Source organism: Rhinopithecus bieti, unplaced genomic scaffold, assembly GCF_001698545.2.
Source record: "Rhinopithecus bieti isolate Rb0 unplaced genomic scaffold, ASM169854v2 scaffold_5260, whole genome shotgun sequence".
Taxonomy (NCBI): Eukaryota; Metazoa; Chordata; class Mammalia; order Primates; family Cercopithecidae; genus Rhinopithecus; species Rhinopithecus bieti.
The window spans coordinates 6297978-6316784 of NW_016805896.1; the positions used below are offsets into that span (position 1 = coordinate 6297978).

The following is an 18807-nucleotide window of genomic DNA, read 5'->3' on the forward strand; positions in this document are numbered from 1 at the left end:
TTTTTTTTTTGTATTTTGTAGAGACGGGGTTTCACTATGTTGGCCAGGATGGTCCCAATCTCCTGACCGCATGATCCGCCCTCCTCGGCCTCTCAAAGTGCTGGGATTACAGGCGTGAGCCACCACACCCTGCATGAATTTTTTTATAAGTGTATATTCTTACAAATAGTGGAAAATTGATAAAATGTATAAGGCATTAATATAATCTGATATTACCAAAAGTAACATATCAAAATGCAAATTAGTTTAATTATAAGATTTTGGATGTTTTTAATATTCATGTAATGTTCTTAAGAGTCTATAAAATATATGTACTGTATCATAATTTGTATAAGTATTTCCTTATTACAGAACACTTAGTTTGCATTTAATTTCATCCATGAAAAAAGTGCTACAATTAAGACTTTTATATAGTGTTCTTTTTGTATATGTACAACTATCTCCCTACAATAGATAAAAAGATTGTACTTCCAGTTGGAAGAGTGCTTTGAAAATTTTACTAGCTACTTCCAAATTACCTTCTAATGAGAGTAACCACTTAATGATGGATGGCATCAATCTTTAAATTTTTGCTAATTCACTCGAGGGGTGGAGATGAAGAGGCCATTCCACGTGGGAGGAGCAGCATGAAGGAAGCACAAACAGACAGAAATGAATGTGGTGTGCAGGAACATGATTCCACAGTGGGGAGTAAAAGAGAGAATAGGATAGGAATCAGATTCCAAAGGGAAGGTCCACACCACTTCATGGCTTATGACATTTGGTTCCACAGTTTAAATGCCATGGCAAAGAGCTTACTCTTCATGCAGGAGATGACAGAGAGCCCCAGAGGGCTTTAACAAGGAAAGTGCTCTTGTCCATTTATTAGCACAAAGATAGATTTAAACTGAGATACACCTAGAAGACAGACCAGTTAGAAGTCTGCAGGACTGGCCTGCAGGGAAGATGGAGCAAGCTTTGTCAGAGAACTAATGGTAGGCAGCAATGTGAATAAAGTCAAGAAATACATGCTAAGACAAAAGCAAAACAAAACAGTAGGCTGTTTTTTCTTGGTGTTTTTTGGACAAAGACACTGACAAAATGTGTGAGATAAAGGAGAAGGAGTTTAGGACTGAGAACTACAGATGAATGGTGGTATAATTAAGATGGATAATACAGAAGAGATTAGCTTGACAGTATGATGAATTTAGTTCTGGACTCAGTGATTTAAAAGCATGCATCCAAAATTCAGATATGTACATGCATCAGAGAGTTAATGGTGGTGTTCAGGATAAGCACCGGGGCAGCTACCAGTATAGACAGTATTTAGAAAATGGTGACAAGTGATTAACACAGTTGTAGAGTAATAAGAGAAAAGTGACTGATGTGAGTTCATTATATTCCAAACTTCAGAAAACTATATGAGAAAATATTAATAAGATCAAAGAAAGGAAGAAAAATCCTTTAAGAATTTTATTATAATATGATGCATACCCTAGCATCAGTATATAATTATTTTATAAGCCAGAATAAATCTCACTACTCATAGGTAGAAATAACCTGTAAGTAGGAAGCTATCTGAGAGATCTGGCCAGAAGGAACCATTCCTTTAAATACAGTTTTTTCTTGGTAAAACAAGAACATTATTAAACGCAAATTGAAGAAAAGATGAGAAAAATCACTCAAAATACCAACTCCTGAACATAACTCTAAGCACTGTGTAAACTTTCTTCCAGCCCAATTATTTCTGTTCTAAAGTTATAATTTATTTAAATGCTGAATAACAATATTTATTATATCCTTTTACATACTATCACAAACCTATCAAAAATATCATGTCAAATGGTTTAAAATATTCTGTGAACTTGTTTCAAGTTAGTGTTCCTCAACCTGGCTATATGTTACAATTTTAGGGAAATTTTAAAAAATGCAAATTTCAGGGGCAACTTTATACTTATTAAGTAAAAATATCTGGGTGGGGTTGAGGTGTTAGTGTTTTCCTAAATCATTCCAAATGATTCAAATGTGCAACCAAATTTGAGAGTCACTGATATCAGTAGCGAACATTTAAACTGTCCTTTAATTACAATTAAAATAGCACTTTAATAAATAGTGTATTTTAATAAATATTAAATTTTAATATTTAATTAAATATTTAATATTTAAATATTAAAATATGAACATCTTAATGCATATTATATTCTTTTCTTATAATCAAGAACTCTTTATGTTAGGTTTGTAGAGTGGCATTATTAATTTACGAGATATGGGTTATTCAATGACCTTTGTGAATAATGCCAACTGACTTTTCAATGTGTTGTTTTGGTTTACATTCTCACCAGCAGTATATAAGCAAGACGCATCACTTGGAGTCAAGAATGAAATGCAAAGACTGATTAATTTATTAGGGAACCATAAAACAATTCTCAAGGGTTGCTTTAACTCTGATTTTTAGGATTATTAGTAAGACTGAATGCTTATCCACATATTTGTTTATTCCTTAGTTTTATGCATTGGAGCTCCTCTGCTGTTCATGTCCTTTGACCATGATGCTGGAGGGTCATTGTTTTTTCTTGTTGTTTTAATCATCTCTTTATATAATACCTCTAGTATATTAACTAAAAATATTTTCTCCATGGTTTGATTGTGACTTAATGTTTTGTTTTTCATATGCAGACATATAAAATGTTATATAGTCAATTATCTCCGTCTTTTCCTTTGTGGCTTATTTCACAGCTTCTAACTGTGAAAAGTTATTTCCCTGCCAGAGGTGGATTTAAATGTTACATTTAAATTTTTTCTAATTTTTTTCTAATGGTGTGACTTTTCATATTTACATTTCGATTGCGTCTCTATCTTTCTCAACATAAAACACATAGTACATGTTAAAGAAAAAAATTATTTTCAACGTGTAAAAAAATCACATGTTGAAGAAAAGCATATTACATGTTGAAGAAAAAATTATCATTTGTAATTGTTTTCTATGGTTCAGAAAAAAAACAGCACAGTTCCCTTGTTCATTACCTAATTTTTGATTCATCCTCCTACCCCTTTCTCTCCAGAAAATTCTGGTACTACTCATCTGAAATTCCTTGATCAGCAGAATGTCAAAAGAATTCAGGTCAGCGTTTTCTGGCTATGGGAAAATTTTACCTTTAAATGTTTGATAAAGGAAATGTCTAAAAATAACCTAACCACTAGTGTTAAGACTAGCATTCATAACACAAGACAAATGTCAATTTAATTTAGCTTCTTTCTCCTGTCCCTTCCTCCTCTTTCTTTATCCACCTATATTCTCAAGGTGCTTTGTCCACTGGTGGTTTCCATTTTGATTAGAAGTGCTACCATAGAAATATATTTTTTAAAACATAGCTTTCTAGAAAAAAAAAAAGCCATAGGTTTCTGTAATAAACTGTAAGTTTTGTGAAATTCAAACATCATAATTATTTAAGGTGGTATGAAATATATATATGTAAACTACAGATAGAATTATGAAGTAAAAACAAACTTTACAAAAGGACCAATTTCAAAGTAAGTCCTCTCATGGAAACAAGAGGCTTTGGAAAGGATGTATAAATAGAAAGAGCAGTGAATTTAAGCACCGTTCCCTTCCCCAAACTTAGTATGCAACACTTAAAAATACATCTTAAGAATACAGTAGTAGGCCTAAAAGAAATTCAATACACCCAGTTCTTGTTTTAATTTCACCCTCAGGGAAATATGATTCATGAGAAACATAAGTTCAGAGCAGGGGGTTGCAGAAATGCTTATACTTGCTACAAGCCAATATTAATACTCTTCTTCCATACATTAAAACCAGTAAAATAAAGGTCAAGATGACTAGGATCAATGTAAATGTTTAAAGAGAATAAATAACAATGTTGCAAGCTAATGGTTTTTAAAATTTATAAAATTATACATACATATTAATAAACTCCACAAGCAATGCTACTAATCAGTTATATAAGCATTACCTTTGTTTTACAGAAATATCTTCCTTAGGAAAAAATGTGCATTTTGATTACCCATGAGGAGAAATGTATCTATAAACAAAATAAGATTTCCGGTGCATTATTTGACAGCAATATCAATGTTCCAACCAGACACACAGAGACTCTCCAGAGAACAATTCCAATAACGAAAAAGGAGAATATGTAAATGTAATCGGGGTAGAAAATAGAATGGGAGAGCCAAGGTAATAGTTCAAGAAAAAATTATCTTAAACCTGGGCCCCTATTTAGTCAACTAACGAAATGGCAACTGATTAAACCATTGCTAAAATTATCGAGAACTACCTATGTTTATGTAACAAAAGAAGAAATATTCTTCTGTTTCCCTTCATTTTCAATCTTCCTAAAACACAACTTGGGATATCACAACTTCTGGCCATTTGGCAAGTATCTTATTTAAGTAAGCACAACTCCAACCAACTCATTTAACTTGAATTAATGTTCTTGGTCTTTTATATTGCCACTTAAAGCTTTCAGGAAATAGTTCCTGGCTACACCTGCCACCTAATTTCATGAAATCAATATTTCACTAAAGCTAAGTCAGGAAATCTTAAGGTGCTGAATTCAATTATAAATGTTACTTCAGGAGTTGATAGTAGATAAAATGTAGCATTGACACTGAAAATCATTACAATTAAAGGGCTTTAGTTTTTTGGGGGTGTTGGGGGATTGTTTTCTAAGATACCAGTAACAATCAGTAAAGACAACATGATGTTAGGATAACAGTAACAGCTTTAACCTTTCTAGTGTCAACGTCCATTTATAAGCACAGAAACAACATTCTCTCTGACTATACCTGAAATAAATCTATTGTGATGACGAGAGACAGCGATCATCAACATAAAATGAAAACTACTAGTATGCGTTCAAACTTCATCCAAAGATGAAAACAACTATTTGCTGAAATCCAGACAAGTTACTCTTTAAGTAGAACACAATAATTCACCATATCTCTGTCATATGTACCATATTATACTTAAAAGCAGTGGTAAGCCAAAGTTCCACATAGAAAACTTTTGCAGACACATTAAAACAAAAAAGCTTTTATACACAGCAAACACCTGATATTTGTTTCAAATGCTGTCTTTTCTCAGATAATTAATTACTAACCACCTGATTGCCTTCCACGCACATATCCTTAGAGTAAGTTTCTAGGATCCGATGTGGGGTATGTTTACTTCATTTTCAGCATAGAGAGTGAAGAAATGTCAGAACAAAGATAGAAAATCCAAAATTCTAAACCTGTTCATTTGATAATCTTAAAATTGTTCCTTTTATCACTTGGCTTTTCAAACTAAGTGTGAGGAAAACTCTGGAAATGTTCAAAATAAACATTATCCTAATACATTCCTACGTCTCTCATTTCCTCCTTGGTTTGTTCATGCCTCCTAACCATCATTTTCTTCTTCTTTTCAAAATCTTTTCTCTAGGGATCCCACTTCAAGTCCAACGCTTGCCTGTGGCCTACAGTGACGGAAACACTGAGCTTTGGAATGGGCGAGATAATAGATCTTTCCACTCATCACTGTGTGAAGTTAGGCAAGATACCTAGCTTCTCTCAGCACCAATTTCCTCATCTGTAAAATGAAGAAACAGCGCCCACTTCTCAATGTTATCATGAGGAATAAATGAGCTAAAAAAAAAAAGAAACTGCTTGGCTCAGTGCCTGACACTGATCAGTTACTACATAAATGTTATTTTCCTGCCTTTTTGCCAAAATGACATTGAACAGACAGTTCTAATGATATTTACAGACACATACATCTGTTTTCTTTTCAGTTCTTTACCTGTATTCTACTCTTAGACCTAATAAACTTCTTCCATGTTCAACACTCAGCAAGCTTTTCATTACTCTAAAGGAAAATACTGAAATCATATTATATAAATAAATAACCAAGAAGAAGCATCACATTTCTAAGCAACATGTTCAAAATTGGAGAAACTCTAGTATATTTCTTGTAATAATTTAAAATGCATGAGCAGTTTAAGGCAAAGTAGAGGAGTATTTATGCTGCAAATTCCTTAAAACTGCAACCCAATTTGATTCTTAGTAAAGCAGAATCAGAATAATGAAGTGCTTTCAGTGAAGATAAAACAGTCACTGGGAAAAATCAGCCTCAAGAATATTTATTAATGTCATCATGCTACTTCGTTTAGAAGGGTCCCAAGCAAAAGAGTGAACAAGGAGACTACAACTTCAGCAAGAAAGATCATGGAGATGCAGTCAATGTTCACAGGGGAAAAGGCTCTGGATATATACAAGAAAGGAAAATAAGACACTTCTATCTAGTATTACATAGGATTTTCACATTTAGATAAATTTGTGGTTATGATATGGCCACAGTTTACACAAACTGTAATTCAGACAGAGAAATTAGAAAGCACACCAGAGCCTCTCGAATTTTCTCTTTCCAACAATTCACACTTTCTCACTTTCCATTCTAGTCTGCACTGTCACACTGACAAAACAGAAATAACATATGTGAGCGACACCAATCTGGGAATCACTCTCATAACCTTCTACCCAGTCATTCAAATCACACTGCCTGGCCTTCAGGTGTCCATTTGTCCTCTCATGCCCACTAAATGACAGGGGAATGAGTGACTCTTATGGGGTTCCATACGGGAAGACCCTCAATGTCCATTTTCACCCAACGTCACTAGCTGGTACCTACCCGGAAGGAATGAACGGAACCACTCCAATGCAATCCCAGCCACTCCTGCTAGTTCAAGCATTCGGTTCAGCATCACCTCATGACCAACACGAAAGCAGCTGAGGCTCTAATATAATCATCATGGAAAGTTGTCCCAAATCCTTCATTGGAGGAAGATCCTTCATACACACCAACGCTGTCTCCAAGCCATGCCGGGGTCTGAAACCAGACTGGAAAATATTATATATGTGTATATATAGTAAAACTCCCACAAACCACTCTTCTACTTTGTCATATTTATTTACAGCTGCTTAACCAATCCTATATATATTGCCTTCTCAAGATGAAAATACGAACATTTAAGGAAAGATCCTTTCCATAGCAGAAGGTAAACTTAAAGCATATGAAGACCTGGTGCTGCCTGTTAAGGTAGTTGAGGTGATCCCAAATGGAAAATAGTTTGTCCTGAAGGGAAGAAAGAAAACACAAAATTGGTTTCCAAGGCTAATCTTCTAAACAGGGTGGACAGAATCCAGTATTCAAAAGAGAGTGAGAAAAAAAAAAAAAAAAAAAGCCTTGACTCAGCATATAGAATAGCAATGCCAGATTAACCCTTGAAGGTCTGTTTGATATTATCAAATGTGCCTTTACTCCTCCTGAATCCCACCACTTTCATAATCCTAACTATCATCACCTTGACAGCATTATCCGACTCCCTCCTGATCAAAGAGCTCTAGACTGATTGCACTTGCTTATAATGGAGCAGGGCCAGGAACCTTAGAAAGAACAACAACTTGAAATGGTAAGAATTTTTTTTTTAATGATCAATGGAGCTCCAACAGCTATCATACATAAAAGCAAAAAGAATTCAAACCAACTAAAAGGATTTCAGTTTTCCTTCTCCTTAATGAATAGGTTTTTTAGAAACAAAGTAATAGACATTACATAGAGTATTTAAAGTTTAACCAGATAATTCACTGTTTTCTCCCCACCTTGGGTCCTTTATTATAAGATTGAGGACTATTTCCTTCCTGCTTGCCCCTTTCACCTAAACTAATATAATAGTGACAACTGAAACTTTTAGTCCTACTGCCAAATTTTACCAACTTCCTCTAGTTCCAGAATCAACTAAAACAAAATTAAGTGGGTTAAATCACTGCAGTATTATTTTCCATGTACTTACCCTAAATTATTTTTGAGTCAAACTGCTATCTATAAAAATGCTCATCATATATAATTGCATTTAAGGTTAATAGAATTCTGTCTTCTTATCTCCATTTAACTTGCTCTACTAGCCAGACTCATTCCATCCTTGTCAGTTATTTTCTATCTATATTAAAACAAAGAAAACTTGGAAATATCCATTTGGTGTACTGCCTCCCCTACCTACTTGGTATATATTTTGGTTCCTATGTCAATTATTCTGCTGATGTCAAATACCTAGAAATCTTTTAGATAGATTTGGACCTGAGATAGCAAACATAATACTCATTATGTTTTTCTGGACATCTTTACTAACTTTACTGTATATCATAAAGAATAATAAGTCTCTCACTAAGGATAATGCAAAGAATTGACTCACCTAGGCATAAAACTCAGAAAACATTATTTTGAAAGAGAGAGTTCACTTAGTTGCTTAGTAATATGATGTAGTTTTCTTCCTAAAATTTTAAATTCTCATGTTTGACATACTGACTTCTTGTTGCATAACCTGAAATTCCAACCACAGTCAAGTACAAGAATCTTCTCAAACCATTCCTTATACAAATATTGGCTGTCTAAGTAATATATGTTCAGTCAAATAAACATTTGCTGTGATGGCCTCTATGATCTAGGAATCATACAGGATGTGCAAACGAGTAAGGTATACCACCAGCTATCTTGGAATTCATAGTTTAGTTGAGAGGGTTATTAAAAAAAAGCGATAGTGATACACTAGAAATTCCCCCAAGGAATACAAAAGAAGAAACCATATTTCTTTGGGGAAAATTTCCCAGGAGCACTAACAATCTGTATCTTAAGTGATAAATGAGTATTAAGGTGGCAGTGATCCTAATAACCAACAGAGGCTAAAGCATTAATGTATGTATGTGCAATTTACAAGAATATCAGAAACCAGATTACTATTCATAATTAAAATATATTATATGCTCTATTTAGTTTAATAGGCGGCAAACTATTGCAGTATAATGGAAAAATCCTAGCATACAATGAATGTTCAATAAATATTAAACTGAGGATCTCAGACAGAAGCGCACAAATAATGACACAGATTTTCCAAAGAATTATTTCCTACATACATATGCACCTCCTAAGAGACAGCAAATTTGTTTTGTTCCCTCAAGTCTCTTCTCCAAATTTCCATTTTGTATATATGAAGCTTCATAATCACATTTCAAACAAAATTTGGATGACGGTGCAGACACAGGACTTTAAGACACATCCCTTTTCCCCCAAAACACACCCATCAGATAATGGGCAGAGACACTGTCGGGATACCACTGTTAACACTTATGAGTACGGAGGATGGGAAAGTAAAGGAAATTCTACATTGATATACATTCAGGAGACTGAAGTGACCTAAGCAGCTAAAGAAATACACCACTGCCCCCACCAAAATACAACAACAACAACAACAACAACAACAACAAACCTGAGCACTAATATGTTAAATGAATTAGGATTTATTGTAAATGAACTGTCATTATACCAAACATGGCAAATTAGGAAATATCAATACATATAATTTGCTAAATAAAGTTTTAATGTTACAGTAAAAAAAATGCCCTCTGAGTTACAAATAAGATCCAAATAAAGCATCTCAGTTAATAAAGGATAATTTAGTTATAGGTAGAGTGTACATCAGGAAAATCCCAATCCCTGATATTGGAGTCCCAACATTAGTTTTTCTTTTTAATTTTATTTTTGAGACAAGGCCTCACTCTGTCACCTAGGCTGGAGTGCAGTGGCACAATCACAGCTCACTGCAGCCTCCATCTCCTGGGCTCAAGCCATCCTCTCACCTTAGTCTCCCGAGTAGCTAGAACCACAGGTATGCACATCACACGTGGTTGATTTCTTTTTATTTTGTACATAAGGGGTCTTGCTATATGTCCAAGGATAGTCTTAAACTCCTGGCCTCAAGTGATCCTCCTACCATGGCCTCCTAATGTGCTGAGACTACAGGCATGAGCCAGCACACCCGGACCTAACATTAGTCATTAATGTATATTAAAAACAACTCAGGCTCTGCTTCATTAAGTAACAGTTTTATATTTTGTCATGGAATCTGAATAAAGAACACTAACTAGACTCCCTTTTCTAATTACTGATGAAATTTAGGTAAAAAATTAATATTATATATTTTAATGTGTCTTATGGAAATATGAAGCATTTGGTACCAGTAGGCCAAAATACTACTGTAAAATATCTTAGAATATAAATTGGATTTCATTCTATCTTGATTAGCTTTCTCCAAATTTCTAACAATGGCAACAAACAGTGACATCTCATAAACTAAATATCTTACAATTGACAGAACATTTTTTCAAGTTTTGCAAATTATTCTGTTTTATAATAGTTTGATGCAAGAACTATGATTTCCCGTTTTACTGGTAAGACAAGAAAAATAGTCTAGGTGACTTATCCAAGATAACACATTGCATTCAAAGCAGAAACAGAGCTAGAATTCAAATTTCCATTCATTCAATCTGAAAATATCACAAGTCCAGTATTAACAAGGACACCATGGGGAAGAGAAGGATCAACGAGACATGAACTCTACCAATTAAGGAAACTGCAGTCCTATTACAGGAAAAATTGAGACAGTTTATTAGATACTGCAACAGAGGAACACACGTATTATGTTAAAATGAAATTGCAAGGATAAAGTAATGAATTGAAGCCAAAGGAGTGAAACAATTCTTCACAAGGAGGTGGATTTGAATTAGGCCTTGAAGGTGGGGGTGGAGAGCAAAAATTGATGAAGGCCATTATAGGCTCAGCATTCTCACAGAGACCTAAAAATATAAGGAGTGTCTGTGTAAACTATATAGGTAATTTTTTTCAAATGAAAACGTGATAATATATCTTTAATAGAAATCAAGCCCATACGTGGTGTTTAATGAAAAAACAGATATGGCAGAGTCTGGTAGTTGTTCTCCAAGAAGAACCCCTCCCCACAGTTAAGATCCTCCACTTTTTATCTTGGAACATGCCTCCTCAAATAAAGATTTATTCTCTAGCCTCCCTTTCAGCTCAGTGCAAGTGTATGTCTGACCAATGGGACATGAGGAGAACTGTTTATTCAACTTTCAGAACATGTCTTTAAAGGGACTATGCAGGCCCTTTCTTCCAGCTGCAAGCTATCTCAGACCACTGAGATAAGAACAAAATCCTAGAAACAGCAAAGAAACAAGATAGAAGGACCTAGCTTCCTTGATATCCTGGGGTAACACAGCTATCTCATAACTCATAGGACTACCCACCCTCAGACTCCAACATGCAAAGTGAACGTCTATTTGATTATGTCACTTAAATTTTGGGACTCCATGATACCCATGCAAACTTACATATCAGCTTATAGAATATTTTGTGCTATAAAGTGAATAGCTAATTTATTGGATCTCGATTCTCCAAACCTAAGAAAAACAACCTGAAAATATTTAAATTAACTGCAAAGGGTTTAATAAAATCAGCAGCATACACTTGTAACAGGCTATCAAATGCATGTTTTAATTTTAGTCTACATAGCAAGCCTAGACAATAGGAAGGTCAGGGATCAATATCACCATTTTATATGTGATGAATAAGACAACACATAATGAATTAATTACACAAAGTATTTGATAGCTATGAATTATATTGGATTTAGCTGCTTTTAATCAGTAAAATAATCATTACATATATTATATACTGCATTTGATACACTAAAGATCCATTCATGAAGAAAATTTAAATGTTACTAATGCCAGAAAAAATAATCAGTAAATGAAAACTTGATTTTCACTGTCACTTCACATTGCTTCACAATGTTTTCATTTACTGATTGGAGTTTTCAGACCACTATGTTTTACCGTGATTATATTTAAATATTTAATTGCTATCCATTTTAATTTTTACAGAGAACAGAAGGGAAATTCAATCAGAAAACATAAAATATAATGTAAGTAAAGAAAAAGAGTAGGCTGTAAGTCCATGGGGAAAATCTGAAAAGAGAGTAGCTGTTGGACAAACCCTCTTAATCAAATTGTCTACAGACAAATCTACTGGCCCCTGCTTCACATATCCCATAGTTAAATGCATTCCAAACAAAAACTGAAAAATAATACTCAATTCAATGATTTCTTCCTGCGAGGTCTTCATTGGCTCACCATGCCTCACTGAACTCAATGGCTCTCTCCATCAACCCATGGTGGAAATATGAGGCAGTCACAGCCCCTTCCTTGTTCTTTTCAGTCTTCCTTTGGGTGAGGTCTTGGTGGCAACAGGAAGCCAATGAGACCAGAATCAAACATTTTAGATCACTATTTGAAGTATATAGTACAAACTGTCTTGCATCCCTAACTCTTGCCAACAGTTTTACAACTATTTACTATTAGGTAGGTGCAAAAGAAATTGTGGTTTTTGCCATTCCTTTCAATAGCCAAACCCACTGAATAGCACCTAAGAACTATTTCAATAGTTCCATTTCAATAGTACCTAAGAACAGAACATTGATCCTTCTTTCTTTACACAGGGTTCAGCCTTCACTTACTTTTGAATATGCTTTTGTACATTCTTCTTAAATTCTGAAATAATAAGCCTCTTCTAAGTTTAAAAATGAGTCAGATATTCACTAACCCTATCATTGTGGACAACTCACTCACTTTTTCTAAGCCTTAGTTTATTGATTTGTGAAACAAAAGTCTAAAAGTATATGATCTAAAATGTCCTTACCAGAAACAAAATATAATTATCAGATAAACCTCATTCATGTCTTACGTTTGCATCCTAATGCGGTAGGGGCTGTTTTGAATGATCTGTTTTGAAGAAGAAGTTTGCTCTCAGATCAATTCTCACAAGCTAAATTGGGATAGTAATAAACAACAGTAAATTGTCCATGTGGAAACTAGTCCTGGCCTCCTTTTTACCAAAGGACACAACTCCTTAGCTATTACAAATTATGTATCCCCCTATCCTCTTATCACAAAGGTACACTTTTAATAAAGATGAGAAATTGTTGGGGAAACTAGGTGGTTGAAAGTTGGGTATGGGGAAGACCGGATTTAAAACTTTAAATAACTATCTGCTCCAAGTTACTCAAAATGCTTCAGAGACTATTTCACAATCCCCCATCACCTTCTTATGAGAAAAGGAGAGAAGACTTTACCACTCTACCTGCTATAAAAAGTAATTTATAAAACTTTGGGAATTAAGTTATAATTGGATGACTTATTTTTGGTAATACAATAAAAAAAGAACAGAATTGAAAATAATAAATAATTCTCATCTTAGCAATCAGATTAAAATTTCGAAAAGTTAAATAAAACAGAGTAAGCCGTAAAAACTTTGGCAATTCCTACTAGTACTCCCTGTATTCTTGTTTAGCACTTTCCTTCTTGTAGTGGGGGAGAGTGGGAGAGGAGGCTTCAAAGTGAGCCTTGCTAATCTTAACATTTAAGAAATTGAGATCTGAGCTATTCTTTAAACCACCTCACTGACAACAACCTGTTCCAACAAATCTTAATTAATGCCAATTTTCTATTTCTGGCAAGCATCAGGTAAACTTCAATGAACACAAATTAAGCTATAAACTGAATAATCATTGTATGAATTGTTGTATTTCATGCAGATATGCTAGAGAATAACTACATAATGAATTTAAGACAGCCACAGTGGCCTGCAACATGCTCTGCTTGGCAATTATGCGTATGTCTTTTGTAAAAAGAAAAAGAAAAGGGTGATGTTTTCATACTTCCCAGTGGGAGTGTAACAAATGGGAGATAGGAGAGTGGTTGAGCAAGTGGTCATGATAAATATTCTGCTTATTCTCTGCTTAAGAACATTTCCTAAAGGATGCAGTCATGCTGCTTCGGAAACTATACTGGGGTATTCATTCAGGCCTCCTTTTCTTTGCCTAGACACGTATCTCAAAAGGAAAAATGATGTTAATAACTTAGCCTCCCTCTACCTCCACCCAAACATTGGATTATCTACATTTTGTTAGCAATTATGATTTGACTAGTAACAGTTAGCAAGAAACAAGAATTTCAATCTATAAGTCCAAGATCAACAATAAAACCTTGAGAGTATCATGAAGTCTTTAGTTCTCCCATTACCCACAGTATGTTTCCCGCTCTCAGGGCACCGTCTTCTAAAAACAAACAGTACAAAGTTACATTTAAAATATGTCATGCTGCTGTCCATAAGCCCAAATCTTTACCCAAAATGATCCTCCTCATGTTAGACAAGCAAAACAGTGCGAGGTTTTGCATCCTCCAAATGTAAGTGGGTTGTGAAAGTTTTTTTGTTTGTTTGTTTTTGTTTTTTTCATTCTTCAAAACTATTTACAACTAGGCTATAAACTGAAAGAGTTTCAACATACCTGTCTTTGACAAGCCAGACTTTCATTTTGGTGAGTAATCATATAGGACAGCAACAATCAGGCAGAAAAACTGCCAACAGCAATGGGAGAGTGTTCACTCAATAGAATCTTATAACCAATACTTTTTTAAATCACAGTTTCATTAGACTTAGGCTACAAATGTTTAAAAAGGTTAAGAACGATTGGCTTTAAGTCAGACATCAAATCCCAGGTTTATCATTTTCTAGCTTGACGAACTTTTTCAAATTACTCACCCTCATCTGCCTCTGATTCTTCACCGGTAAAATGGGGAATATAGTATCTACCCATCTCAAATCTTTTGTTTCAAGGTAATTTATGTGAGGTCCTTGGCATTAAGCTTAATATAAAGGATCAATAGATGTTAGGTATTATTTTTATTATCATGTCCCTATTTATTAATGTGCTTGACATACTACATAAAACACAGCATTTCAGCACTATGCCAAGAAAATTAATGGTACAAAGGTATGATGAGTTCCTTACCTTTAAGAGCTTATATTTGTGTTGGAAAGACAACCTATTTAACATGTTGGAATATAATATACATGAATAATTTAAGAGAGAATTTAGAAATTCTCAACTTTAAAATCAAAAAATAACATTAAGTATGAGGCTTAAGACATCTTCACAGAGAAGAGGCTGAAAGACCTCATTAAATAACACAGAAAATGGTTTGAAATACTCAAAGGCAAAAATGGTATTTTATTCATCTACTAACCCCCACAACTTCTACAGTCTCAAGAACACAACATGTGCTGAATAAATGTTAACAGAATGAACATATGCCTTAAAACTTCCAAAAAGTAATCAGGATCTTACACAGTAAACACTGAGTAGGCACTTAGTAGGTATTTAATTAACTTAATGGTAATAGCTACATCTCCACAACTTTATCTTAATTTCTCTGAGGTCCTCTAATTTCTGTGATGTTCCTCTAATCTGACAACTAACCACTCTGCATATATATACCTAAGTACTAAGAACAGGCCCAGGAGATGCATACTAGCAGACTACATACAGACAGAGATCATACAGACATCTCGCACTGCACCAGCACAGGCCATAATGTATTAAAAAAAGAAACTCAATAGAATAACGACCTGAGCTCCAGTCAACAATGATCAATTTCAATTTTGCTTGGGTGTGTGAGAAGGCATAGGATAAACAGTCTTTTCATTGTCCTCAAAGAACTAGGGTTTATTTTTAGGAATTAAGTGCTATTGCTTTTAGAAAACCTGGCTCAACAAAATATAATTTTATTTCTTCTGAAAACAAATCAACTATAAAAAGAAGTCTCCATGTGAGCATATCAACTGTTTTGCATTTGAATTATGTTGTCAAGTTCAGAACAATGAAGCAAAACTAAAATCATTTTGGCGAGTGGCAATTAAGGGCACAAGCAATAAAATAAGAGATGAAGAGCACCACTTAGAAAAAATAATTAAATAAAATCATCCCAGTTAAATGCCTATTCCTCCTCAAAGATTTTCACCTGCATAAGATACTTGAAAGACTCACACACAATGTAATTTTACATCCATTTTGGGTCCTATTTCTGCACTGAAATATTTATAGAGTGTTCAGTGTTTCTGGAGTAAATTATACCTAGATCTTGATAAAGCTGAAATCACTGAAATTACCTTTTTTTGCTCAATTATATGGAAGAATGGAGAAAGAAAGTTTGACAGCATAAAAAGATATATTAAGAAATGGCCATTTCGTAGCTATAATTGTATAGCTTAGTGGTTATTGATGCCCTGAGGCATCAATATATACGCAGTCACCACAGCTATTTTTACCAAAGGCTTCAAATAAAATGCAAGTAAGTTTATGTTATGTGAATATACACGTTATACTTGTTTTGTTTTATTTTGTTTTGTTCGAGATGGAGTCTCGCTCTGTCGTCCAGGCTGGAGTGCAGTGGCATGATCTTGGCTCACTGCAACCTCCACCTCCCAGGTTCAAGCAATTCTCCTGCCTCAGCCTCCCAAGTAGCTGGGATTACTGGTGCAGGTCACCACTTCAGGCTAATTGTTGTATTTTTAGTAGAGATGGGTTTCACCACGTTGGCCAGGCTGGTCTTGAATGCCTGACCTTAGGCAATATGCCCACCCTGGCCTCCCGAAGTACAGGGATACAGGCGTGAGCCACTGCACCCAGTCAATATTTGAATATAAAACTTCTTCATTTTATTGGTTTATATGTTAGGAATAACATGAAAACACATATGAGTAGTAGGCAAAAATGGAAGCATGGTACTGTGTTAAGCACATTGTTATAAATAACTTCCAAAATGAAATACAAAAAAATTCTAGAAATATTATTATGTTATACTACGAATTCTAAAAATCTTCCAAATTCTGAATCACGGTTATGGACTGAATGTCTTTGTACTTTCAAAATTCATACGTTGAAACTGTAACGCTCAGTTGTATCTGCATTTGAAGATGGGCCCTAGAGCGAAGTGATTAAGGATAAATGAGGTCCTAAGGATGGAGCCCTGATCCAACAGGATTGGTGTCCTTACAAGAAGAAACAGTAGACAGCTTGCTGTGTCTCTGTGCAGACATATGGAAGAAAGGCCGATGTGATGACACGCAAGAAGGCAGCCAGCTATAAGCCAGGAAGAAAGTCCTTACCAGAAACGGAAACTGCCAGCCTTAATCTGGGCTTTCCGCCTTCCAGAACTGTGAGAAAATAAATTTCTGTTATTTAAGCCATCCACTCTATGGTATTTTGTTATGGCAGCTTAAGCTGACTAAGACAATCACAACTAAGTCTGGGAGGACTTAATAGTGATTAAGAGTCATCTTCCAAACTCAGTGCTTTACTGAGGCATTCTGTATAAAAAGTATTTGCTTCCCATTCAGCAATCCAATCTTACATCAACGATGGGATAACTACCAGAAATGTGAGTGCCTGTGCATGCACGTGCGTGCGTACACACACACACACACAGAGGCACACATGACAGTCTTTGAATTTCTTGTGGGGCTCGACTTCTACTTTTCAAATCACGAAAAAAGTAACAGGAGACATTTCACAATGAACCACAAATACTCAATTATGGCTGCAATATCAGATGTTTGACTATAAAGGCTTTACAGTTACCCAAGCCCAAGTTGATTATGATTGTGCTGAAAACTTGAAACGTGATCTTGCTGGGTAGCATTTCACATAACGATTTTCTACTCAGAAAATGCTGCCACAGTAATATATAATCTTATCCTCCTCCTCAAGAATTACTTTATTTTGTTCCTACATTTAAAAAGTTTAAGTTAAAAGAAGCTTAACTTATTAGCTATTACAGAGTTATTTTAAACAATTAGTGATATTCATGTGCAGACTATGACTTCTTAATCAAGTTACACCATTTAACTCAAAACTAATTAAATATGTACAGAAAATATACAATGCCCCAAAACATTTTAAGTGACATATTTTGGGTAAAACCAAATGTATACAAAATTGAAATTGGCCAGATTAGAAATTCAAAATTTTATCTAAATGTAAGGTGTAATGTAGGCTTTACCATTCATACATAAGCCCTATAGTATCAGAATATTATATAATAGATTTATCCAGATACCATCTAACTAGAAAAAAGTACCATATTCAATTTAATCAAACAATCATCAAACATACAAAAGACTGTAGCTTTTGACTAATCACTTTAAGTGATTAATATGTGTGATACAGTCTCTTGAATTTAGGGATACCTCATGTTTTGTGTGTTTAACTTTATTATGCTTCACAGATACTGCATTTTTCACAAATTGCAAGTCTGAGGCAACCCTGCATCAAGCAAGTCTATTGGTGCCATTTTTCCAACAGCATTTGCTCATTTCCTGTCTGTGTCACAGTTTGGTAATTCACACAATATTTGCAACTTTGTCATTATTATTATATCTGTTATGGTGTTCTGTAATCAGTTATCTCTGATGTTACTACTGTAATTGTTTGAAGTGTCATGAACAGTGCCCATATAAAATGGCAAACTTGGTCAAAATTATATGACAGCTAGGAGAGGTGAGGAAGCTGCAGAAGAAAAGTTAGAAGCTAGCAAAGTTTGGTTCATGAGGCTTAAGGAAAAAGGCCATCTCTATAATATAGAAGTGCAAAGTGAAGCAGCAATTACTAATGTAGAAGCCCCAGCAAGTTGTCCAAAATATCTAGCTAAGATCATTGACAAAGGTGGCTATATGAACTAGATTTTCTATGTAGACAAAACAGCCTACATTCATTACTGAAAGAAGATGCCATCTAGGACTTTCATAGGTAGAGAGGTGAAGTCAAGGTTTGCTTTCAATGCTTAAAAAAACAGGCTCGCTCTCCTGTTTGAGGCTAATGTCACTGATGACTTTATGTTGAAGCCAATGACCATTTAGCATTTTGGAAATCCCAGAGCACTTAAACATTATGTTACATCTGCTATACATGTACTCTATAAATGGAAAAACAAAGCATGCATGACACCACATCTGTTTACAAAATGGTTTACTGAATATTTTAAGCTGTTACGACTTACTGCTCAGAAAAAAAAAAAAAAAAAAAAAAA

The 18807-nt window shown here is 34.6% G+C and overlaps 1 protein-coding gene across 1 annotated transcript in view; it reads right to left on the reverse strand.

The window, feature by feature from the left end:
* ASXL3 (ASXL transcriptional regulator 3) overlaps positions 1–18807 on the reverse strand; it is a 162706-nt gene that overhangs the window by 122601 nt on the left and 21298 nt on the right. The window contains 1 exon segment of the mRNA XM_017874075.1: positions 6415–6417. Coding sequence (XP_017729564.1) covers positions 6415–6417 — 3 coding nt within the window.